The 27,433-nt window shown below is 42.4% G+C and overlaps 1 protein-coding gene and 1 pseudogene across 1 annotated transcript in view; one reads left to right on the top strand and one right to left on the bottom strand.

The window, feature by feature from the left end:
- The window catches only part of LOC121285134 (receptor tyrosine-protein kinase erbB-4-like), a 1,067,779-nt gene that overhangs the window by 339,331 nt on the left and 701,015 nt on the right, over nucleotides 1-27,433 (top strand). Inside the window, exon 2 of the mRNA XM_041201314.1 lies at nucleotides 547-698. Within this exon, the coding sequence (XP_041057248.1) occupies nucleotides 547-698 (152 nt within the window). The remainder of the gene's footprint in view (nucleotides 1-546; nucleotides 699-27,433) is intronic.
- LOC121285353 lies at nucleotides 8,898-8,956 on the bottom strand (annotated as a pseudogene).

Genomic DNA, 27,433 nt, shown 5'->3' with positions numbered 1-27,433 from the left:
CTGGCCCAGAGGTAATGTTGCTGCCACTCGCCACCAGACTGTCTTTTGTCAGGTTATTATTGCTGTGTCTGAGCCCTGTGATCCTGTTTCCTTTCAATGAAATCACCAATATTTTGGATCCTGCTATTTGCTTAAAGGGAGTTTAATTTCCTTATTGCCACTACGCCATTTCACAATGCCATAAAACCAGAGCTGGTGAACAACCTCAAATCACAATGTTAGAATCAGCTGAACTCATTTTTAGATGCACAGTCATGTTGGTTTGTGTGAAATTGCTCAATTTTACGCAGTTCAGAAACGGATGCTGTGATTGTCAGCTCATTTTATGGTTAAGAGATTATTGGATTGATAGCACCGTACATTTAAGTACAGAGTCAACTTTGTACGTGTGAGGTTAGAGCATCAATTCATTTCTTTACGTGTTCTAAAAGAAATCAATAGCTTAATTTTGCAGTGATAATCAACAGATTGGAAACAAATCATCTGCTAAAATGTTTTGCCGATGAATCATTAATTCTCCTTCTCTTGTGTTTTATATCATTACAGTATGTGCTGGCACAGAGAACAAGCTCAGCACCCTCTCTGACCTGGAGCAGCAGTACCGAGCACTCCGCAAGAACTATGAAAATTGCGAAGTTGTCATGGGCAACCTGGAGATCACAAACATCGATCGAAACAGGGACCTCTCCTTCCTGCGGGTAAGGTACCACCAGGACACTGGCACACTGCTAACATGGCCAATGGCCAGGTGACCTTGTTCCACACTGGCAGAGTAACACATGTGGCTTAACTGTGGCTACAGACAAGAGCAGGCACAGCCAGCTGACCATATGAAGACTGTGATAAAAAAACACAAATGCAGAGCAGATTCAGCGTCCAAGGGGAAGAATCGAGTACTGATTCAAGTGGCAGACAGAAAAGTGCTGGGAATATACAGCAGACATGAAAGGGCAAAGGCAGCAGGCTTTGCAGTGGAGTTCCTGCTCTCTCTGAAATGTTAGCCCACCTTCAAACTTCAGATTTTACTTCAGATTTCTAGTTTGACTTCCTTCCTGAAAGCAGCAGTTTTTTATTTAAACCTGTGTTGTAGGTTTGTAGTGCTATGAGATTCCACAGTTTTGATGTGTTTCAGGATAAATGATCTTGAGATATTCAGAGTGGCAGCAGAAGAACTCTCTTCTGGTGACAGTTGGTGCTAATCTTCTCCACTATAACAGTTTGCACTAAAACCATTTAATGAAGTGATTTACAGTTAATTATTTAAATCTGTTTGGTAAACTGTTACTGCAAAACATATCTATCAGACGTCAGGCCATTAACAAACTAATTAAGCATCCTGGGGTAGATTTAAGGCAGTGCATTCTGAAAGAAGTATTGAAGCCATGTGGGAGGAGTGTGTTCTGAGGATTCTGATGAGGTTCAGACACTTATTTTTATTGCCCATATGTCTGTTTAGAGAATGTGATCTCTGTGTATTGCTACTTAGCCAGTGTGCTGTTGCTCTGTAATCAAAACAGAAAATGCTGGAAACACTCAGTAGGTCAGGCAGTACCTATGGAGCAAGAAACAGACTTAACATTTCAGGTCAGGTCTTGAAAGGTCACCAAGCGTTAACACTGTTTTTCTTTCTCCACAGATGCTACGTGACCTGCTGAGTGTTTCCAGCGAGTTCAGTTTGGATTTCAGATAGCCAGTACCTGCAGTAATTTGCTCTTGTTGCACTCACTTTGTGTTGGAGGGTCTTTGTGATGAAGCAACATTTCCCACCCTTCTTTCAGCTGCCCAGCGAGAGTTAGGGACCAAGCCCCGACTTTTTTACAATCATATATTGGGAACGTCTGTCATCATTTATGTCATCCTTTATAACTGGCATAGAAGCGCTCAGTCATGTAGGATCGTGAAAGAATTGGACAACTCTCACAGTTTCGTAATGCAGGATTCACTCCAGTCTCCCAGTTACCTCCACTTCCCCCAATGAACTCAGAACTCTTGAACCAATTGCACTAGATAGGGAGAAATTGTTTCCGCTGGCAGGAGGGTCGGTAATTAGAAGACACAGATTTTAAATAATTGACAAAGAACCACAGGCAAGATGAGGAGGCTTCTTCTCCCACAGTGAGTTTTTCTGATCTGGTATATACTGCCAGAAAGGGTCATGGAAACAGATTCAAATAGTAAATTTCAAAAGGCAGTTAGACAAATACTTGAAGGAGAAAATGTGCAGGGTAATGGGGAAAGAGCAGGGAAATTGGGACTAACGAATGGCTCTTTCAAAGAGCTGGCACTGATTTGGTGGGCTGATTGGCCTCCTTCTGTGTTGTGTGATTCTATGACTCTAAGTCATGTTGTGGGTACAGTAATTCTAACTTTGAGTGATAAGGTAAAATGGTCCAATTAATTTCTCATTACACATAGAAATCAGGAGAGATGTTTAACAGACACCTGATCCAATATCACCCATTTCATGCGATTTACCAAGTTAAAATTGCCATTTCCCGGTGAAGTACTCAACCTGGGGTGAAAATTCTGTTGGGCGGGCCTATCAGAAAACCCCTTGCTTTCAGCCCACAATCTCACATCTGCTGGCAAAATTCACACTTTCAGCAGGGTGAAAAACGGTGCTGGCGTATTATGTGCCCATTGTACACCTCTACCCAGCTTTCCTCAGTCTGTTTCATTCCCCTTGCCCCTGCTGCTTAAAGTCTTGCCCTCTCTCTGTGACTTTGCGCACTGTCTGACTGACTGGCACAGGCTTACGTTGTCCACTGACCTTCAATTGAACAGGTAATCACTTGGAATTGGGAATAATTGCCGGCTGGGTAATTACTCACAGCTGTTCCTATCGGAATTTCAAGAGTAATTATATCCAAGGTGAGTGAGGGATTCAAATTCTGGCAGCAAGCACATTGCTGTTGCGCAAGCTAGACCAAGTGACAATTCATTTTTCCATGAAATTTTTAAAGCCTGAGAGAAATTAGAAAGGGAACTCATTGAAATTATTTTTATTTATTTTTAAAATTTATTTATGGGATGTGGGTGTCACTGGCTAGGCCAGAATTTATTGCCCTTAAGCAGGTGGTGGTGAACAGCCTTCTTGAACTGCTGCAGCCCCTGTGGTGTAGGTACACCCACAGTGCTGTTAGGAAGGGAATTCCAGAATTTTGACCCAGCGACAGTGAGTGAATGTCAATATATTTCCAAGTCAGGATGGTGAGTGGCTTGGAGGTGGCTTGGTGGCTTCCAGGTGGTGGTGTTCCTATGTATCTGCTGCCCTTGTTCTTCTAGATGGTAGTGGCCATGGGTTTGGAAGGTGCTGCCTAAGGAGCCTTGGTGAGTTTCTGCAGTGCATCTTGTAGATGGTACACACTGATGCTACTGTGCGTCGGTGATGGAGGGAGTGAATGTTTGTGGAAGGGATGCCAATCAAGCGGGCTGCTTTGTCCTGGATGGTGTCAAGCTTGAGTGTTGTGGGAGCGGCACTCATTCAGACCATTGGAGAGTATTCCATCACACTCCTGACTTGTGCCTTGTGGATGGTGGACAAGCTTTGGGGAGTCAGGAAATGAGTTACTTGCTGCAGGATTCCTCGCCTCTGACCTGCTTATGTAGCCATAGTATTTATATTGGTTAAAATATCAGCTGTTACCTTGAGCAAGTGTTTGAACCTCATCTTAAGTTGTTTCTGTCATGGGACCAGGACAGGCCATGCATCTGTAGAGCGAACAGGCAAATGAGCATGGCCCTGGCCTCTGGGGTCAGCATAGGTCAGCAGATGAAAGTGAACCAGAAAAAAATGTCTGTGCTTTTATTCACCCAATCACTTTGAAGGCCTCTCTTGTCAATCATTTGCCATCTTGATCTTATAGCAAGGGGCAGAATTGGGGACTCAGTAAGAGCATGGATTATTTTTACATTGTTTTTAATGTGGCTCACAGGTAGAACTGCTAATGGAGGAATTATGCTCAGCCACATGAGAAGGCTCAATTTGGTTTAAATTTAATGCTGGCAGATCCTACCTTTTAATCACAGTGATATTTCTGAGTAAAGTCATAGTTCAGGAAGATAACATTGAAACTCAGCAGCAATTCGAACATCCATGCCAGATTGAAAGATTGAACAGGCTGGGACTCTTCTCTCGAGGAAAGTGAAGACTAAAAAGTGACCTAATAGAGATCTTCATAATTATGAGATGGTTTGACAGGGTAGGTGTAGCAAAGACATTTCCACTTGTGGGTGAGACCAGAATTAGGGGCTATAAGTACAAGATTGTCGCTAATAAATCCGAAAGAGATTTCAGGAGAAACTTTATTCCGGAAGCGATTAGAGTCTAGAGCTCACTATCACACAGAGCAGTTGAGGTGAACAACAGAGATGAATTTAAGGGAAAGCTAAATATCTACATGACGAGAAAGGAGTAGAAGGTTATGTTGATGGGGTTAGATGAGGAGGGGTGGGAGGAGGCTCTTGCGGAGCATAAATGCAGCTATAGACCAGTTGGGTCTGTTGGCCTGTGTCTGTGCTGTATATACTTTATACTACTTTACAGTGTTTGATTTTACAATAGTATGAAAGACAGATACAAAGAAATGCTCAGTTAGGAACTTTGGCTGTTTACAAGGAGAGGTACAATGAATGGCCTGAACAGACAATCACACCTGATTCCTGGGAGTTTGTTACATGTGAGTTTTCTAGATGTCGGACTGCATATGCTGCTGTATGAAGTATTGAGAATTTTGAATCAATAATAAATGCAATTAATGGTCAGACATTCTCTAATGTCCACAAATCTGCTATTTAAAGGGTAAAGGACATCCAACACTCACCTGGTGAGCTACTGTGGGAGTGACTCATATTGTCCCAAACCATGCACACACCTTGCCTGTTCCCCTGGTGTGATTTTGTGCAGATGATTTAACTTTAAATACACTTGCCGACTTTCTGAATAAATGGAAACTAGAAGATTCAATTAAACAAGTTAATTTTCTTTTAAGCAGGTCAATATATTAGTGCAGCAGATTGGGTACTCTCAGTACACTGCATCGCAAGATGATGGAATATGGCTTTGCATCTTTTATTCCTCAGGCATCCAATTCCAGATCATAACTGTGCATCCATGGGAGAGTAACTGGGGTTGGTTTTCATTACATTCACCTACTGTTAATGGCCACAAAATCGGGTTGGTCACCTTTACCACCTTGTGAACACCAGCTATGCAGCTGCTGCCATTTTGGAAAGACATCCAAAGTACTCAGCCATTTCAGGCTTCTTTTAAAATTCGAATCAGGGCCGCATGATAAAAATAGGACCCTGACTGCCATTTCCGGGTTAGAAGTGTTTGGGAGTGACCTGGTGGAATGACATATCAGGACTCACCTATGAAGACTGGCACCTTGGGGCAGGTGAGGCAGCAAATGCCAAATACTAACTGGTTCCCATGATCTACACTCCAGCAAGGGATTGGCGTCTTCAGAACAGAATGAATGCAAATGAGCCTGGATGCTCTGAAATTGGGGGAAAAAAATGAAGGAGGTAAAATTGGTCTTTGGCAGTAGCACAAAAATGATGATGCCAACTTTATGGCCATTTGAGAAAAACAACAACAACTTGTATTTATACAGCATAATCAAAAGTTATAGGCTGGGCTATCAGACAAAGTTAACAGTGAGCTGCATGAGGAGATATTAGGACAAGTGGCCAAAAGTTTGGTCAAAGAGGGAGGTTTTAAGAAATGTCTCAAAGGAGGGAGAGGTGATGAGGGAGGCAGCCAGGACTAATAAAGGAATTCTGGAGCTCAGAGCCTGGCTAGATGAAGAATTTTAAGATTGAGTCGCTAAGTTAAAAATCTTCACCAATACCCTAGTGTTTCAAAATCGACTGACTGGTCATTGTAACATTGAACACAAATCAATATAATTTACAGTTCAATTTGTAACACGGAACCCTACACGATAGAGTTAATGATTCCATTGATTATCAGTTGGGTATTAGCTAGAAGAGGCATCATTGCTATACATTATAGTGCATCTAGACTGCAGCATTAACTCTAATCATTCCACTGTCAATTCTCCAGATACGCTATATAAATGCAAGTTGTTGTTGTTGATGCTGCTCTCCCCAAATGGGTGTGAAGTTGGCATTGTCTCACTGACCCCACCTAAGACCACAGTTGAGAAGTGTCCTGGTCGATGTCCATCCTTCAGCTAACATCACTAAAAATTGGCTGTAAAGCGCATGGGGATATCGTGAGGTTGTGAAAGGTGCTTTATAAATGCAAATCCTGCTCTTTCTTCCTTTAGTCAGGAGAGCTGGGCACTCATTTAAAGGCCAGTCTGAAAATTGAATCAGGCAGGCAACTGGGAATCTGAGGTGTTTGCCTGTTTCTCAAGTGTGAAATGGATGGCCGGCAGTTCCCTGCCTTCCAGCACAGAACTCAACTCCCCAAGTCTGACTGTACAGTAATTTTGATAATCAGAAAGCAGACAACAAAAGGCCACATTTTCTTTCTATTGGCGCTCTAAAATAAATGCTGTGAGGATGCAAGAGCGGATTCATTTCATGGTCACACGCCCTGTGTGTTCTACGCAGCCATGTTCGAACGGTCCATTTTCTGCATGCATAATTCAACCCATCTTGCATATGCACATTGGCCAGAGGTTGGGACTGTGGGGGTGGGTGTGGAAGGAAGGGAGAAGTCCTGTGTGAATATGGGGAATCCGCTGTTGTGGTGGGTTGGGGGTGGGGGGGTGGGGGTGGGGGGTGGTTTGGCGAGGAACGTTGTAGTGGGAGGTGCCTGCCGTGTCAGGGGGGTGAGGGTGAGGGAGTCCCGTGGTGGGGTAGTTGTGTGGGGGTGGGGGTGTCTCCTGGAGGGTCGGGGTGGTTGTGGGGTGTGGGGTGGGGTGGTGGGTGGGGGTTGGTCTGGGTCTGTACAATAGTTACTCAGAAGTTAGAAGTGGTTTTAATTCTTCTAACCTTTTATGGGTAACTATCGGTGTAACCCAGTCAGAACCATCCGAGGCCTGTGAGTTAAATCACATTTCTGGATGGTTCCCAGTGCAAAGCAATTGCATAGCGGAAGTTTGCACATTTGGGCAATTACCGTGCAAACCTTATCTGTGAATCTCTGAAGGCGATTCCCCAGGACTCCTTTGGGCTATCCCCCAACCCGACGCTGGGGAGCTCAGAGGTTAAGGCCCACTGACATCCAGCATGTTCACTTGTCCTGACTATGTTCGCCTCAAATGTTGAGATTGCTCGATAACAGAGACTTCTCCATTTGACTTTGTTCAGAGTTGTTTTCTCCCATGGAGTGGGGTCCAGCTTACAGGGTCTGTGATTGGCTCTCAGGACATCTTCATTTCTAAGTTATGGACGTCCTATGGTGTGGGTTCCTGCATCCAGCTGGCTGCTGAACACCACATTCGGTAAGCGGGAATCTTCCATGTGAACCACATGGCTGACTCAGTGAAGCTCAGTTTGGATGCGTGTGCTCACCATACCAAGTGTGCAGCACTTTGCAAGAACTTTCTTTTAGGGATGTTGACCTGCCACTTGATGTTGCAGATAGATCTTAAGCACCAAAGATGGGATGCATCCAGTTGTCTTATGTGATGTCAGTAGGCTATCCACGCCTCTCAACTGTAGAGAAGTGATGTGAGAACCACTGCCTGGTAGACTTTGATTTTTGTTTTGAGACAAACTCCATGGGAGCTGGGACATGGTCATGAAATGTTTGAAAAGTACTTAGTATTTTAATAAACTCTTCATGAAACCTCATCCCGCCCGTGGATGAGGTTTCATGAAAAATGAGAAGGCCGCCTGGGCTCTTCGCCTGCCTGCCAACCATAAGGTTGGACGGGCAGCCCTGTCAAATTGGTTAAGTGGCTAATTAATGGCCTTAACAGCCCTTTGACAGTTTGGTGGGCACGCAGCCGACCACAGTGCACGCCCGCCGAATGGAAAGTCGGAATGATGCATGATGACTTTGAGACGCACGCTCGACGTCACCGCGTCATTTTACGCGTCAGCATGTGGGGCCTGTCCCCGCACGCCAAACAGAAAATGCTGCCCCATGCTCTCCCCAAAACCTGTGAGTGAGTCTGCTGAATGCTGAACTCCCTTTTGCCAGTTGATGGGCGATTTCATCACCCAACGTGGTGTTGTTGGAGAGGTTACTCCCAAGTTTGAGAACGTCTGAACTGAGTTGGGGGGGCTGTATTGTTGATTTTGACTATGGGGCCTTGATCTTATGGTGAGGGGCAGGTTGGTACAAAATCTGTCTTTTTGAGACTTATTGTAAGGGTGAAGTGTTCTGAGGCTTGGGCAAAGTGGTCAACAAGCAGCTGGGTGCCCTCCTATGTGCTATGAAGGCAAAGTTATCAGCAAACTACGTTAAAGGTGCTATAAAGGTGCAAGTTATTGTAAACAGAGAAAAGATTCTGGGTAGAATTCCACTCCCACAGTGATTTTGGGAGACTAACCAACCGACCATATAAATGCAAGTTGTTGTTGTTCCTTGCTAACGTAATCACAACCACATGGCAGCATTGGCATTTTCAATGGCTTCAACTCTTCTGATCATGACCCAACAGACCAGATTTGAGCTCTTTGCAAGTGGATGGGTTTTGAATGAGTTAACTCAGGCCTGATGCATCCAGCTAAAGTGTGTTTGTATGCGGATGTCAGATGAGGCTCTTGAAGATGTAACTTGCAGGGTAGATGAAGAGGAACCAGTGGATGTCGTATATTTGGATTTCTGAAAGCTGTTCGCTAAGGTGCCATGTAAAAGCTTATTACACAGGATAAGAATTTGGGGTAATAAATTTATTTATTTAGATTTTATCTGTTCACAAAAGCTTTATTGTGGCTGATTTACTTCGCAATCGTATTCAAAATTTCTGAAAAATATGGAACGCTTCACGAATTTGCATGTCATCCTTGTGCAGGGTCTATGCTAATAAGGACAAAAAGCAGAGAGAAGGGATAATTGGGGCATTTTCAAGTTGGCAGGCTGTAACTAGTGGTGTGCCACAGGGATCAGTAGTAGGGCCTCAGCTATTTGCAATCTATATTAATGACTTAGATGAAGGGACTAAGAAACCTAGAAGACTAAAATGCAGGCACAGCAAGCAATTAGGAAGGCAAGTGGTATTCTGGGGCCTTTATTGCAATGGGGTTGGAGTAAGGAAGTCTTGTTGCAATTGTACAGGACATTGGAGTACTATTTTAGTCTCCCTTCTCTTGTCTTGGAGGGAAGAGCAAGTTTTAAATTGGGGAAAGGCTATTTTACTAAGCAGAGATGCAAGTGCCAAAAGTTGACTGGAAACAGTTACTTGAAGGTAAATCAGGATCAGAACATTGGAAGACATTCAAGAAGGATACAGAGATGGTTCAAAACAAATATAGTGTGACAAAGAAAAAGAGTGCGAGTCCCAAATCTAGACAGCTGTGGATGTGAAGGAGCAAAAATCAGAAAACTGATGTCAGATGGCAATAGCTCAATAGTGCAGAAAGTCTAGAGGAATAAAGAAAGTGCAGGGGTGAAATTAAAACAGGAAATTAGGGAAGCAAAGAGCTGGAATGAAAAAATATTGGCAAGTAAAATCAAGGAAAACTAAAAGATGTTTTATAAATGCGTAAGCGCAATAGGATAACTAAGGAAAGAAAAGGGTTGATTAGAGGTGAAAAAGGTAACTTGTATGTGGAGACGAAGAACATGGGCATGGCTCTCAATGAATACTTTGTGGCTGTTTTCTCAAAAGAGAGGGATAGAACAACACTGTCGTTAAGGATGGGATAAACGTATTGAATGAGGAAATGTTAAGGTACTTAGCAACCTTAAAAGTGGATAAAACACCAGGTCTGGACGAAATGTATCCCAGGCTGCCAAGGAAAGCAAGCAAAAAATAGGAAGGCTTTGACTATCGCTTTCCAATCCTCTCTGGCTACAGGATTAGAAAGCAACAACTACTTATATTAATTAAGCACATTTAACATCATGAAATGTCCCAAGGTGCTTTACAGGAACATTATAATGTAAAGTATGACACCAAATCACATAAGGAGTTACGAGGTCAGATGACCAAAAGCTTAGTCAAAGAGGTAGGTTTTAAGGAGTGTCTTAAAGGATGAAAGCATGAGAGAGAGGCAGATAGATGTAGGGAGGGAATTTCAGCTCTTGGGACCAAGGTAACCAAAAGCATTGCCACCACTGATGGGGCAAGTATAATTAGGGAAGCACAAGAGGGCAGAATTAGAGAAGCACAGACACCTTGGAGGGTTTTGGGGTTGGAGGAGATTACAGAGATAGAGAGGGGTGAGACCATGGAGGGATTTGAAAACAAGGATGAGAATTTAAAAATTAAGACATTGCTTGACTGGGAGCCAGTGTAGTTCAGCGAGCACAGAGGTGAGAGGGGAATGGGACTTGGTTGCAAGTTAAAACAAGGGCAGCAGAGTTTTGGATGACCTTAAATTTACAGAGGGTAGAACATGGGAATTGTGGTAACCAGATGTGTAATATACCTTTAAGAAGAATGTTATAATTGAAGATCACATGATCTTATTATCCAATAACAGAGTAGCACAGGTTACCCTTAGTAATCTGCAGTCTGTAGTCAGTAATGAGTAGCTTAGAGTAAGAGTCTGTAATGTAGAGACAGGATTTTAGTTGTAAGTACACAAGTGTAGCTGCTGAGTTTCTTTGTAAATAAGTAGCATGTGTTCTACATAAGAACCGTCTACTGATCTGCTAGGTCAATGGTACAAACTCAGTCATCCTGAAACAAGCACGCAATCCGGTTCCATTAGTCCAACTAAACTAGTAACCAAGGATCCAACAAACTGGTGATGAAGTGAAAAAAGCAAGAAAAAGCAAGGAAGGACAAAAAAAAAGTGAGGAAGGAAATCAAGTGAACTGAGATCGGGCCGCACCTCGCACGGTAGTTGTAAGTAGAATTTGCGTCCTAATTGTCAAAGCAGTCCCCTTGAAGCATGCCGCAGTTTAGAAGAGTTGATCCTTTCGACCCAGTGGTGGACGATTGGTCTCACTGGGCAGGATTTTTCCATTGCCGTTCGGGGGCAGGCCCGACATGCCAACATGTAAAATGACGCGTGATGACATCGGGCGTGTGTCCCGATGTCATTGTGATATTTCGTTTGGCGGGTGTGCGTCGGAATTGGCTGTGCGCCAGCCAAAATGTAAACGGCCTATTAAGGCCATTGAGAAAGCAATTATTTTCATTAGTAATGCTGCCCGTCCAACCTTAAGGTTGACGGGCAGGTGAAAAGCCCAAGCGGCCTTCGCATTTTTCAGAAAACTTCATCCACGAGGTTTCCTGAAGCCTTTATTAAATAAATACATTTTCATAAATATAAAAACATGCCCCAACTCATGTGACTGGGACATGTTTAAATACATTTTAAAATAATTTATTCAATTATCTTAATGTCCATTCAATCTCTCTGAAGCAGCTCCGTGCCTCAGGGAGATTACTGTGCTCTTTCACGCACGTGCGCAAAAGAGCGCTGGCCCTGACTCTCCCTCCTCCCCCCCGCCCGCGCAGGTAGCGAGTGCTACCAGCTGCGTATTACGCTGGGCGGGCCTTAATTGGCCCGTCCGCATAAAATGGCGGCATAGAGCCAATCGTGGGCGGCAACCGGCTCTATGCCTGCCCCCGCCCTCTCTTGCTCAGCCTGCCCGCCATAGGAAAAATCCTGGCCATTATGTTGAACGCCTTACGTTCTTTTTCTAAGCTAACGATGTTGCGGGGGAGGAGAAGAGGCGCGAGATTCTCTTATCCACAGTGGGAGTGAGACTTATGGATTGACCTGAAGCTTAATGGCACCCAGTGCCCCAGATTCAAAAAAGTTTTGATGATTTAGTGAACCTTGTGAAGAATCATTACTAGCCCAAGCCCTCGGTAAGAATGCAACGGTTCAAATTTAACTCAAGAAATGGAGCCCCAGGGGAGACGATTGCTTGTTATGTGGCATGTCTGAAACAGTTAACAGAATATTGTAAGTTTGGTACATCTATAAATGAAATGCTAAGAGATCATTTGGTATGCGGTATAAATGAAGATTTGATTCAGAAGAGGTTACTGCCTGAAACAAATTTGGACTTTCAGAAGACGCAGGAAATAGCATTGGCTATGGAAGGTGCAGTGAGGAATTTGAAAGCCATACAGGGAGCGCAAAATGGTGCCATCCTCTAAGTTGGGCGAGGAATCCCAGCCAAAAAGGATGTGAAAATGTACAGCTCTGATGAGAAGCGGGAAGCAGCCACAGCTTACAGACAAATAAAAAGAAATGACTTTGCAGTGAAAACATGGAATAATGCTGACACACTTGGAAGTAGGCAACCTTGTGATGAATCGAAGTTTAAAAAAATCGAATGTTTTTACTGTCATCGAAACGGACACCTTATGAGATCTTGCAAGGACAGAATCAGGCAGACTTTCAATCAAAAGGAAAAAAACCTGTGAAATTCATAACATAGAACAGCCTGAAGTAACAGATTCCGATATCTTTTTATTGCATAATTTAAAGGTTGGAAGCACAGAACCAATCTATGTAACAGTGACAGTTAATAATAGGCCCATCAGAATGGAGGTGAATACAGGAGCTTCCTCTAATGTGATAGGTGAGCATATTTTTAAAAACTTGAATCGGGGGAACGTAAATTAAATTTGGGAAAAACACGTGCCAAATTGAAAACTTACATGGGAGAAGACATCCAAATCAAAGGCATAAGCAGGGTTACTGTACAGTATGGAAGTCAATCAGCAAAATTACCCTTGATGGTGGTAGCAGGTGAGGGGCCAAACCTCCTTGGATGAAACTGGCTGAAAGAAATTAAACAGATCTTCCAACTGAGAGCCACTGAGTTACCTGAGTTACTACAAAAATACGCCTCAGTTTTCCAAGATGAACTCGATCCAAGGGCTACAAGCAAAAACTCATGTTGATCCAGACTCTACAGCCCCCCCCACCCACCGATTTATGAAGGCAAGACCAGTACTTTATGCAATGGGGGGAAAAGATAGACGTTGAATTAGATGGATTAGAGAAACTGGAGTGATACAATCTGTGCAGTTCTCGGAATGGGCAGCACCAATAGCCCCATTCTTAAGCCTGACCAAAGTGTTCGAACTGAGACTACAAATAGACTGTCAATAAAGCGGTCAAGTTGGACAGACACCCTGTGCCAAAAATTGAAGATCTGTATGATAAGTTGGCAAGTGGAACCATCTACACGAAGCTTGATATGAGCCATGCTTATCAACAATTGGAATTAGAGAAAGCCTCCCAGAAATTTGTCACAATTAATACACACAAAGGGTTGTACCAGTATCCCTGTTTGCTTTTTGATGTATCCTCAGCTTGCGCCATAGTCCAGAGGACAATGGAAAATTTACTGCAGGAATTCCCTCATGTTGTAGCTTATTTAGATGATGTTCTTGTGGCATGACTCACTGAAAAGGAGCATTTGGCAAACTTGGAAGAAATTTTGGAGTGTTTTTCACAGGTGGGAGTGCATTTAAAAAAGGAAAAGTGCATGTTCCAAGCGAAAGAGGTAGTCTATTTAGGTCACAGGGTAGGTGCATAGGGCCTCCACCCGGTTGAAAAATGGTGAGAGCCATTAGAGAGGCACCAGCACCAAGGAACACCTCCGAGCTAACATCATTCTTGGGGATGATCAATTACTATGGACACTTTTTACCTAATTTGTCTACAGAACTGGCACCCTTTTATTACCTACTCAAGAAAAACCAACATTGGTCTTGGCAAACACCACAGAAAGAAGCTTTCACAAAAGTGAAACAGCTGTTACACTTATCCACCCTGTTAGTACATTTTGACCAAAGAAAAGAGTTAGTTCTGACACGTGACGCATCTCCTTATGGAGTGGGAGCAGTGCTCTCCCATTGAATGAATGATGGCTCAGAACGGCCTATTGGATATGTATCATGAATGCTCAACACAGTGGAAAAGGGATACTCACAGATAGATAAAGAAGGTTTGTCAATCATCTTTGGTGTCGTGAAATTTCACCAGTATGTACATAGTCATCACTTTACTATCGTTTTGGATCATAAGCCTTTGCTAGGATTGTTCAGCGAGGACAATGCTATACCACCCTTAGCCTCAGCAAGATGGGCGTTGATTCTGGCAGTGTATGAGTATACTTTCATCCACAGGCCTGGAAGTCAGATTGCAAACGCTAATGCATTTAGCCGTTTGCCTTTGAAAGAAAACTATGAGGATGTTCCAGTTTCTCAAGAACATGTTTTATTATTGAACTTCTTAGATTCATCACCGGTATGTGCCAGACAGATTAGAGATTGGACTAATCGAGACCAAGTCTTATCCAAAATATGAGAACAAGTTCTTCACGGTTGGTCATAAGATCAGGAATCTGATGAAATGAAATCGTATTTTCACAGAAGATATGAGGTAACCAGCCAGGATGGTATCTTATTGTGGAGAGCTAGGGTGCTTGTTCCTCCAAAAGGACGAAAGCCTTTGTTACCTGGATGTGCACTATTGTAATTCAATTATTTCCCGAATGAAGACCATAGCACGCAGCTATCTTTGGTGGCCTGGAATGGATGGAGAAATAGAGAGCTTAGTGAAAAGTTGTATGCAGTTCAGCAAGTGTGGAAGTTTAATCTAGCAGCTCCATTACACCCGGCCATGGGTGTGATTACATATTGGCTGTGTGGGACTTTTATGGGAACAGTATTTCTCCTTATTGTTGATGCTCACTCAAAATGGATGGACATATATGAGGTAAAGTCACCAACATCTTCTGTTACAATTGACAAGATATGACAAAGTTTCACCATCAACAGACTACCAAAGGTGGTTGTATCAGCCAACAGCATGGCACTTACAAGTGCTGAGTTTCAAAGTATTATCAGCCTCAATGGTATTACTCGTAAAAACTTCACGATACCACCCTTCCTCGAATGGTCTGGCCGAGCTAGCAGTTCAACATTCAAAAATGGTATGAAGAAATTAACTGGAGATTCCTTAGCGACCAAGTTAGCATGCTTTCTTTTCCATTATAGAACCAACCCTCACAACACAACAGGCAACACAGCTGCAGAATTGTTGATGAAATGCCGTCTCAGAGCGAGATTGAGCTTAGTAATACCAAACTTAGGAGGGAAAGATGGAAAGGAGCCAGGAAAGTCAGAAAATTGTACATGATTGGCGCAGTCGTGACAGTAATTTTACTGTGAGAGATGGTGCATGTGAAAAATTTTGGTGAAGGACCTAAGTGGTTGTCAAATGACATAAGTGCAGTCACTGGACCTCTTTTTTACCACGTGAAAGTAGAAGACCGAATCATACAGAGACATATAGATCATATAAAGAGGAGAGAAACAAAGTATCAGGAAATGATTCCTCCAGTGTTCACAACTGCGTCAACGTCTCCTGTTGAAAGAACTCAACTGAGTACAAATGTGTCTGAAGGGTCGGCTGTACCTGCAAGAGTTGAGGAAACAAGTTTGCAGGTGCCTACGGAAGAACCTGCTGTTCGGACAACACCAGAAAGGCAGGTTCTTGACAAAACATCTGAAGATGTAGAGCTGAGAGTTCTATACGCATAAGGAAACCCCCAGAAAGACTGAATTTGTAAATGACTTATTTTTGTAAGTAATTTGATATTTTGAGAAGAATTGTAATTGTAACTGTAAAATATATTTCTGAGTAAAGGGGGAGGGATGTGGTAACCTGATGTGTAATATACCTTTAAGAAGAATGTTATAATGGAAGATCACATGATCTTAGTATCCAATAGCAGATTAGCGCAGGCTACCTTAGTAGTCAGCAGTCAGTAGTCTAGAGTAAGAGTCTGTAACGTAGAGACAAGGTTTTAGTTGTAAGTACACAAGTGTAGCTGCTAAGTTCCTTTGTAAATAAATAGAATGTGTTCTACATAAGAACTGCCTACTGATCTGCTATGTCTATGGTACCAACTTGGTCATCCTGAAACAAACATGCAATCTAGATCTATTAGTTTAACTAAACTAGTGACCAAGGATGCAACAGGAGTCCAGCCAGGAGTGTCTTCAATAGTCAAGTCTAGAGATACTGAAGGCATGAGTGAGGCTTTCAGTGGCAGATGAGCTGAGCCAGAGACAAAGTCAGGTAATGTTACAGAGCTGGAAATAGGCAGGTCTTTATGACGAGTATGAGGTCAGAAGCTCATCTCAGGATCAAATGTGACATCAAGATTGCAAATAGACTGGTAATATTGTACCATTGTTTAAAATCGGAGGAAAGGTAGCTCAGGTAATTCCAGCCAGTCAGTCTAACTTGCGTTGAGTTATAATTTGGAAAAACACAGAATAATCAAGGCCAGTCAGCACGAATTTGTTAAAGGATGGTTGTGTCTGACTAACTTGTTTGAATATTTTGAGGTTCGTTTTGAATTCCGTTTGCCACTTTTGTGCCCAGCTGACCACACCACTGATATTTTCCAACATTCTCCAGTTCTTCCTCGCTGTTAACCACACAGCCAATTCTAGTGTCATCTGCAAACTTCTTAATCATATATTAAGTCTATGTTATTGACATATACCATGAAAAGCCAGTACTGAGCACTTAGGATCCCACTGGAAACAGCCTCCCAGTCACAAAAACAGCCAAACACCCATCCTCCAAAACACTTTGTTTCCTGCCACTGAACCAATTTTGGATCCAGGACTGTTTAATCTGTTGACCAGTCTGCCAAGTGGGAGCTTGGACTGAAGGTAGCAGAATCGTAGGTAAGGTCATCAAGAAGGCATACAGAACACATTCTTTTATTTGCTGAGGCCAAGAGCATAAGGGATGGGTGGTTTGCCAGGACTGTATTAAACACTAATTAGATTGCAGCTGGTGTACTGCATACAGTTCTGGTCAGCACATTACAGGAAGGATGTGATTGCACTAGAGAGGGTAGAGAAGAAATTTATGAGGATGCTGCCAGGAATGGAATGGAGAATTTTACTTATGATTAAAGGTTAGATAGTTTGGGTTTGTTTTGCAGACTCAGTCATGCATCATATTTTAATTTGCTGCAAAAACCACATGGAAGAAGTATTCCAAAATGAATTAATGACCTTAATCTCCCCCCTGGTGATGCTCCAATTTCAGGTGCTGACAGGGAGGATAGGTTACCTTTCTGGAAAAAACAGGGGTGAAAATTTGATTCAGACATGAAATGTACTATCGTTGTCAGCGATACACCTATAGCATGTTTGTGACATTTTTGTCAATCCATCCTAATGAATTAATCTTTTCTCTTAAGTAACACAAGCACTGATACTTCACTTTGAACAATGTGTTGTCTGTGCAGCTGTTGCCTGGCTCAGTAAACACACAACACATTCAAAAAGCCAAGTGCAAGCTCATAATCTGCCTCATAGTTTTCCAAAGAAAGTCCATAATGGGGTGGGTTTTGTTGCTTGCATCTTTATTAAGAAAACTATCATTAAAAACCTGTTTGCAATGGCCCCTTTACCAAACATGCACTTAGCAAGGAACCCAGTGGTATAATGAGGATTTGAGACAATTCAATGACAAGAACAATGACTTGCATTTATCATTTAATGTAGTAAAACATGCCAAGGCATTTCACAAGAGCATTGTCAGACATAATTTGGCACTGAGCCACCATTGGTGATATTAGGACAGGTCTAAGTGGTAGGTTTTAAGGAGGGCCTTGAAAGAGGTGAGAAAAGTAGAGAGGGAAGGAGGGTGCTTACCACAGATAATAGCCCATGGCAAGAACTTGTGCATGGATTCTTTTAACATGAGGAGGCTGTTGCAGTGCAGATACCGCACTGTTGGGGCTGACTGGAAACACTCCTGTTTTTTCTGCCTAGCATGGGTGTATCAGAAGGAACTTGTTTGGTCACATTATGAACATACCTCTTGTGGTCATGAAATCCTGAGGTGGATTTGAACCCAGAGTTTCTGCCTTAGAGGTAGGGATGCTACCACTATGCCACAAGACCCCCTCTTCCTTTAAGCTCCTCTTTAACATCTGAATTTTTGACCAAGTTTTTTTTTGTCATCTCTCCTGATATCTCTATTGATGGCTCAAGGTCAAATTTTTACTGTTATCGCTCCTATGAAGTCCCTCTGGACATTTTCACTCCGTTAAAGCTGCTATATAAGTGTAGGTTGCCGATATCATAATGGCAATATGCGACACACTGAAGCTGCTATGTTTCAATCTATCAGTGCACACCAACCATCAGATTCTGGGTAGTCTGCCAGATTTCCAGGGCTGCAAATTCTTAAAGTGAAGATTAATTTGCTATCTCTTGAACATTGACCTTTATGTTTTTTTAAAAATCCCATTTGATCTAAGTACATTGCATAAAAATATAATTAAGTACATGTCTATTTTCTGGATAAATAGTAAAAAAACAATTATTGGTTGCACTTTACAACTTAACATTACTGTGGAATCCATACAACATCAGCCTGCCAGTGTTGGTTGCAGCAAACTGGCACTGGGGCTGAAAGGGTGTCTCCATTTCCACGGACAATGCTGACTTAACTCAGGAGGAGGTTAAATATGAATAGGATCCAGGATATGATGTACTGTGGTGAACAGCTCAATTTGCAGAATTGTAGTGAGACTGCAAATGTGTACAGAAAGGATGCTTTATGACAGGGCAACAAGTTTTGAACAGAGCAGCTTGACCCCTTGGTGCCAAGACATGATAATGAATCGATAAACTCAATCAATAGTACTTCATCAATATTGTAAAGGGTAGAAAGATTCTGAAAACTTCAACACACCAATTGTTTGCAAAACAGCAACAACAAGCCTTTAAAACAGTGCCTTTAATGCAGTTTAAACTGCTTGGGGCGCTTCACAGGCATGTTATTGGACAAATTTTGACATTGAGCCACAGGTGGATATTAGGACGTGATCAAAAGCTTTGCCAAGGAGGCTTTAAGGAGGGCCTTAAAGGAGGAGAGAGAGAGAGATGGAGAGGTAGAGAGAGTTAGGAAAAGAATTCCAGAGCTCTTAGGGCCTAGGCAACTGAAGGCATCTATCTGATCATTGGTGGAGGCATGAAAATCGGGGAAACAAAAGAGGTCAGAATTGGAGGAACACAGACATCTTGGTGGGTTTTAGGGGTGTAGCTGATTACAGGGAGAGGGAGTGATGAGGCCACGGTGGGATTTGAACACAAGGATGAAAATTTTAAAATCAAAGCAGTACTAGAAAGGGAGCAAATGTAGGTGAGTGAGCACAGGGGTAATAGGAGAAAGGGGTTAGGATATAGACAGCAGACTTTTGGATGAGGTCAAGGTTTTTAAAAAAAATTACTTTCATGGAATGTGGGTGTCGCTGGCAAGGCCAGCATTCAATGTCCATCCATATTTGTCCTTGAGAAGGTGGTGGTGAGCCACCAGTCCATGTGGTGTAGGTACACCCGCTGTGCTGTTAGAAAGGGAGTTCCAGGATTTTGACCCAGTAATAGTGAAGGAATGGTGATATTGTTCTGAGTCAGGATGGTGGGTGGCTTGGAGGGGAACTTGCAGGTGATGGTGTTTTCTGTGCATCTGCTGCCCATGTCCTTCCAGGTGGTAGAGGTCGCGGGTTTGAAAGGCTATGAGTTGCTGCAGTTTTTCTTGTGTATGGTACATACTGCTGCTGCTGTGCATTGTTGGGTGGAGGGATTGAATGTTTAAGTTGGTGCTTGGAGTGCCACTCAAACAGGCTACATTGTCTTGGATGGTGCCAATGTTTCTGAGTGTTGTTGGAGCTGCACTCATCCAGGCAAGTGGAGAGCATTCCATCACACTCCTGACTTGTGCATTGTAGATAGCGGACAGGCTTTGGGAGTCAGGAGGTGAGTTACTTGCCTCAAAATTCCCAGCCTTTGACCTGCTGTTGTAGCCACAGTATTTACATGGCTGGTTCAGTTCATTTCTGGTCAACATTCAGCCTAATTGAATGTTGTCTAGGTCTTGCTGCATAGGGAAAATGACTACTTTAGTATCTGAGAAGTCGCAACTGATACAGAACATTGTGCAACATCGGTGAACATCCCCATTTCTGACCTTATGATGAAGCAGCTGAAGATGGTTAAGGCTAGGACACTACCCAGAGGAATTCCTGCAGCAATGTCCTGGGACTGAGATGATTGAGCTCCAACAACTGCAGCCATCTCCCTTTGCGCTAGGTATGACTCCACCCAGTGGATAGTTTTCCCCCTGTTTCCCATTGACTCCATTTTGCTACAGCTCTTCAATGCTACATTTGGTCAAATGTTGCCTTGAGATCACCTTACAAAATAAAACCTGCTGCACCCAGACACCCCAAGAATCCAAAAGAATGGGTAAAGCTTGTTGGATGTGCATGCTTCTCAGTCTCTCATGTTCATTTGCCCCATCACAGGATCTATGGGATGGGGAGGGGAATGCCACTTGTGGAGCTATGAGCAGAAAGCTGTTATGTTAGCACATACCTCAATGGCTAGAATTTGTTCTGAAGCTCTGAGCTTGCAACCAAAACTGTTGAATAAGAATGGCATTTGCAATGAGAGATGGGACTACGGTGCACATAACAAGCAGGCACCGTTTATGTATGGCTGTGCCTCTTGAGAGAGATTCATGTCAGAACAATACTGAGTGCTTATTTGCTTACCAGGCCCAGTGATGTTTAATTTCTCTGTTGCAAGTGGTTATACTTGAATGTGTTTCCATTGGCAAGTCTCAATGAACAGATGCAATTTTAGAGGTGCTGTATTTCTGTATTAGTAAAGGTTAAATATTGTGCATTTACATCTCCATTAGGTTGGGTCCTTGAGAGCTGCATTCTGGTCTCTCTGCTGCCTGAGTGTGATTATGATTGGTGGGCTTCTCCACTCAGCCTGACCTTGACTTCCCAGTGGGTGTTTAATGATATGCAGTCTTCTATTTGTTATTACAGGAGCTGTGCTTTTGCCTCTGTCCAGAAGCTAAAGGAATAGAACAAATGAACCACTAGACACATTTGGTGGGAAGTTCTGGGGAATTAATTGAGAATTAATGCCAATCTAACATATGTGACATATAGCTCAGCATAATGGACTCTAGACCCAGACATGCAGAGAGTAAAGAAGTTAATGTAGATCAATATTACTGCAATGAAATTCATCAGTTAACTGCGTGCTCATGTAGTTCGTCTCCTAGTGATCACTCACCATTCACAAAAAGCAAATAGGGCTGAATGGCTGGACGGATCTAACTTGTTCTGTTACTCTACATTTTATAGCAGCTGATAGCAATATTACACATACATTATCGATAGTTTTGTGCTCTGTGTTACTGCAAAGAATTGGAACTGATCTGATTTAATTTTTGGCTTCAGTTGCAAATGAGGGAAGAATATTGATTGAAATGTGCAGCACTCAATTTGACAAACTCGTTTCACAGCTCTCAAAGAGTTAATCGTTATGAGTATCACGGGCAAGCTCCTTGGGGTATTTTTGTTCAGTCCAATGTGCTAGATAAGTGCAAGTTGTTGTTGGTGTGTTCAAGGTTGCTGGAAGTACGACCTGTGATGTTGCAAGAAGCATATAAGTGCGTTTGTGAGATGAAAGGGCGTGCCTCCTGATTTTGTGCTCTTTGCTTATCATTGGTTCAGGTAATGACTGATCATTCACTTTATTCCAGTTTATCTGTTTATTATTGCATGAAAAGAAGCTGGGCTAGGATAATTATGGAGGCTGCCTGATGCGATTCAGTTACCTTCTGTCACATATTTGCATGGTCAGTCATTGGTGCTGCTGGTATTATGTGTGATTTGCACTTCACATTTCCTTCCAAGAAGGAACAATTTAATGTTTGTGAAACATATCCAAAAATACCAGATCAAGTCTAAATATATTTTTCTGTTTCATTTTCTTCCATTTAAAAAAAAGGACTGGCATTTCCAAATAGCAACAATACCTTGTATTTGTATAGCACCTTAAACATGATAAACCATCCCAAGGGCATTATAAAACAAAATTTAACACAGAGCCATACCAAGAGGCATTAGTACAGTTGGGGTAGGGTTTTAGGAGCATCTGTAAGGAGGAAAGAGAGGTTCTGAGGTGGAGAGGTTTAGGCAGAGAGTTCCAGAGCTTAGAGACCAGGCAGCTGATGGCTTAGCTGCCTACAGTGGAGCGTTTTTAATCAAGGGTGCTCAGGAGGCCAGAATTCAATGAGCTTAGATATCCCAGAGGGTTGAGCGATTGCAGAGATAGGGAAGGGGTGAGGCCATGAAGTGATTTGAAAACAAGGATGAGAATTTTAACATCAAGGCTTTGCTTAATTGGGAGATCAGCGAACACAGGGGAGATGGGTGTGTCAAGGCAAGGACAGCAGAGTTTTGGATGACCTTCATCCATCCTCAACCTCAGGATGTCCCAAAGCTCCTTACAGCCAGTGAAGGACTTTTGAAGTGTTGTCACTGCTGTAAATTATGAAATGTGGAACCAACTTACACACAAGAACCCACAAACAGCAGGGTTATAATAAAAACAGAAAATGCTGGAAAAACTCAGCAGGTCTGGCAGCATCTGTGGAGAGAGAAACAGAGTTGACCTTTCGAGTTGTATGATTCTTCTTCAGAGCTAAAGAGAAGTATAAACATGATGGATTTATATTGCTTAAGAGGTGTTGGAGCAGGTGGGACAAGATAGAAGGTCAGGGATAGGTGGGAGCTAAGGAGAGATTGACAAAGATGTCATGGACACAAGACAGTGTTAATGGTTGTGGTAAAGAGTAAAGAAGGTGCTGATAGTGGCATAAAGGTAAGATAGCAGAAAGTGTTAATAGCAGAACCAGGGTCAGCACTCTGAAAGAAAAACATAAAAACAAGTGACAGATGGCCCTGTGGTGGGGGGAGGGGGTTTGGGGAAAAAAGGATTTAAAAAATGAACAAATAAATAAAAGAATAAAATGAAATTTTAAAAAAATTAAAATTGGGTTAAAAATGGGAGTCAAGATAGAGTAGAGAGTTCATGGTCTGAAGTTGTTGAACTCATTGTTAAGTCAGGAAGGCTGTAAGGTGCCTAATCGAAGATGAGGTGCTGTTCCTCCAGTTTGCGTTGGGCTTTTATTTCAGATTTCCAAAATCCACAGTATTTTGCTTTTATATCAACAGTGTTATGACACAGCAGTTGGTAAAGCTGAGTTATTTAAAATTCCAGAGGAAAACTCTAAACAACTGTCATAACCTATATTTTCACTTGGTATGTTTGAGATGCTGCTCTAAATTCAGGAATAAGACGACCAGTTTTCGAGAGGCAAAAACAGAAATAGCAGGGAAAACTCAGCAGGTCTGACAGCATCTGCGGAGAGGAACAGAGTTAACGTTTCGAGTCCCTATGACTCTTCATCAGAACTAAAGAAAAATAGAAATGTGGTGAAATATAAGCTGGTTGAAGGGGGTGGGACAGGTAGAGCTGGATAGAGGGCCAATGATAGGTGGAGGCAAAGAAGAGATTGCCAAAGACGTCATAGACAAAAGGACAAAGGGGTGTTGACGGTGGTGATATTATCTAAGGAATGTGCTAATGGTGACATTAAGGGTGGAAAGCAGGAAAAGCAAGTGACAGATGGCCCTAGTGGGGTGGAGTGGGGGGGAAGGGATTGAAATAGGCTAAAAGGTGGAGATAAAACGTTAGATTGAAATAAATTTAAAAATAGATGGGAAAAGAAAAATATATTTAAAAAAGTTATAAATTATTGGAAAAAGGGGGTTGGAAAGGGGGTGGGGATGGAGTTCTTGAGAGGTTTTTATATCAAACTAAATGAGGCATTTATTAACTTACAACAAATTAAACATATACGCATGGCTATAAATTACTACTATCATAACTTTTAACAAATTCCCACACTAATCTCCACTAAGTCAACAACAACCTATAGGGCAGAAAATTACATCTGGTGTGCAGGCGCGCGCCCGACACACCCAAGCGTAAAATGATGTGTGATGATGTTGGGCATGCGTCGATGAGGTTTCCTAAAGCAAATAAACAGAATCACAGAATTTTAACAGCACAGAAGGAGGCCATTCGGCCCATCTTGTCTGCTCCAGCTCTCCAAATGAGCATTATGACCTAGTGCTATTGCCCTGCCTTTCCCCCGTACCCCATGCACATTGTTTCTATTCAAATAATTATCTAATGCCCTCTTGAATGCCTATATTGAACCTGCCTCCACCACACTTCCAGGCAGTGCATTCCAGACCCAAATCACTCATTGTGTGAAAAAGGTTTTTCTCACGTCACACTTGCATTAAATAAAAACTTTATTTTTGAATTAAAAACATGTCCCATGTCACATGATGGGACATGTTTTATTACATTTTTATTCTCTATATTTTTTACACAGCACTTCAATCACCCTGAGGCAGCTCTGTGCCTCAGGGAGACTGAAGCACTTTTTCTCATGCATGAACTGCCTGCTAGGCCCAGCTCTCCCTCCTCCCCCTGCCCGCACAGGCAGCGCTCAGCGCTGTCATCATGCCAGCATGAAATCGTGGTGCGGACCCGATCGTGGGTGGCGGTCTGCTTCCTGACTGCCCCTGTCAAGTAGCCCCACCAAGGGCAAAATACTGCCCATAGATTTTAACCAGACACCAGGCAAATCATTTTCACCTTACAAATTCAAAATGAGGTTCCTTTCCATTTGGTCCCTTTGCAGACATTTGTAGGCTTACAGCTGCTTTGATGTTACATGCCTTTGCTCTGCACACACAAAACCGCTTTCAGGTTATACCCAGCACTTCTCATTGAATGTAAATTCTCATTGTATCACCAGGGTCTTTGAACTCCACCTCTTCTAACAATAAAACCCCTTTCATAGTACAGTTTTATTAGTAATAAAAGCATCTTACTTGGTGTCTCCTAGATAGGTGCAAGATTTGACTCCCCTTCTTGAATGCTGTATTCAACAAAACACAAATGTACCTCTACCTTTCTGTTTACATTTCAAAACTACTATACCTCAAAGCACCCAGACTAGCTGGCTTTATTCCAATTAAAACACACACAGACACACCCACGGACTAAACCTCTATTTAAAAAAACTAATTTCCAATAACATTATACACATTAATAGCTTCATGACAGCCATGTTATAATAACCAATTATCTGTTTTCAGTGATGTTGAGGTTCAAAGATAAATATTGACCAAGACACACACTGTGGGAAACTCCTCTGCTTTTGTTTAAGATAATGCCAAGGGGCCTTTTACATCCACATGAGAGGGCAGATAAAGCTTCAGTTTAACATCTCACCCAAAAAAACAGCACAGCAGTCCCTCACCACTTTACTGAGTGTTAGCCTTTACTTCATTCTCAAGCTCCTAAGAGTAGGAATTGAACCTATAATCCTTTGATTCAGAGATAAGAGGGCTACCCACTGAACCACAGCTGACATTTATCATCTTATGCTCTTAATTTGTGAAGTAAATTGTGACTTGAGAGTTGAGTTTCCCATTACTGAAACCAGTGAATGCCTTTGAAAATTGTGACTGAGAGATTCTTCCAGCCCTCACCAGTCAAATATCATATTCAAATTTAATCCAGAAATCAGGTTTACCCATCCGATCATGAGGAGTGAAGGAACAACACATCAAAAGTCTTTCATTGGCTGCAAAGATCATTGGACATCTTGACGTTGAGAAAGGTTGAAGGTCATCCAAAACGCTGCTGCTTGTGTCCTGACACACCCATCTCCTCTTTGCTTGCTGACCTCTAGATAGTCTAGATCCACTAAGCCTGTCTCTCCTTCATAAAACAGCCTCTTTGAACTCACTATCCCAATTCACTCTCCAGAAAAATAGTCATTGGACTATTAATCCAGAGGCCCAAGCTAATGTTGTGGGGACATGGGTTCAAATCCTTACCATGGCAGCTGGTGGAATTTAAGTTCTGTTGGGTCCCTATGACATGAGAAGAAATCCAACACTATATGTTTAAAACTTTATTCTTTTTCTATGTTTAAAAAATGGACTTCCTGCTGAACCAAAAAGGATGCCTGCTACAGATCGCATGACCACAGGACCTGCTCTTTGTCCTGGACGCTACCACTAAGAGTTACAAGGACAAAAGAATTCCTCTCTCTGCCTGTGGAATCTCTCACCTCATTGTACAGACCCCTTGTGATCAACAAAAGCAGAGAAAGTGCAGATGAACTGGCTCCCCAGCCTGAACTATCACAAAAGGGAGAGATCAAAACTCGCTATGCCTACAGAGTTGTTAGCAGACTCATCCCACACCAGGGACTGTCCAGGTACATTTCAAAAGGAGATCAGTGAGGAAACAATGGAATTCTGGCCAGGAGCACAGAAACTGATTATTAAGCTGCAATTAACCATTAATGGGCAATGTCAAATGACCAAGACTTTGGCCTTTTGGATAGCTTTAAAATCACATCTTTGGCCTCATAGGCAGACTTCTGTTTTAACATCAACTGGAAATGACTTCAACAACTCAGCTAATTATCGTCTTTCAGCACCTTGAAGCCTGCTTGATTTTTAAAAGTCCCTGATCAACGACTGCCAAATGCTCTAAGCACAGAAAGCCCATCGTGTTGCAGCATCTTTTGTTACAAAGATTTTTGTGTGGTCAGCTCCAACCAGAAACTCTTCAGGACTGAACTTCACTGTGAAGGAAACACCCTCTGGATTTTGACTTCTTAGACACAGGAAATCACATAAACTAAGATTTATTTCTATGGTTCTTGTACTGTTACTATGAGTTGTAAAACTCCTTTCTTTTCCTATTCCCCACGCCCCCCCCGCCTTAATGTTTGTATGGGAAGTTGCAAACACTCCTCTCCTGGGTTCTAAATGTGAAATAAACTAACCTTCTGAGTTAGTTATAACGTGCGTTTGCTGCAAGTAATTAGTAAACTGGATCACACAAAACCAGGGGTTTGGGAAAACATACCACAGCATACTTTAAAAGTAATTCAAAACACTTTCTGCTTACAGATAATTGGTGAGAGGAAAGAAGTACAGTTTGCCTGTCTGTCTCCTGTCCTTAACAGCTCAATTAATAAATCTGGAATACAAAGCCAGTCTCAGTAATGGTGACCATGACACTATCATTGATTGTCGTAAAGACCCACCTGGTTCACTAATGTCCTTTTAGGGAAAGAAATATGCAGTCCTTATCTGGTGTGGCCTACATGTGACTCCAGACCCAGAGTAATGTGGTTGACTCGTAACTGTCCTCTGAAATGTTCAGTTTGAGAGCAATTAGGAATGGACAGCAAATACAGGCTTTGCTAGCAACGCCCACATCTCATGAAAAAAATGAAATTGTCCATTTGTTTCTTGAGCACAGTTTAACACCAGAACCCTACTAATTTGTTCCTCTCTTCGGGTGAAGGTGTTCTGTTCTGCATTTCCTTTTTTACCTTTGTACCC

Source organism: Carcharodon carcharias, chromosome 12 (genome assembly GCF_017639515.1).
Source record: "Carcharodon carcharias isolate sCarCar2 chromosome 12, sCarCar2.pri, whole genome shotgun sequence".
NCBI lineage: Eukaryota > Metazoa > Chordata > Chondrichthyes > Lamniformes > Lamnidae > Carcharodon > Carcharodon carcharias.
Note: the sequence above shows the minus strand (reverse complement) of the source record. Positions and strands in the feature narration are given on the sequence as shown.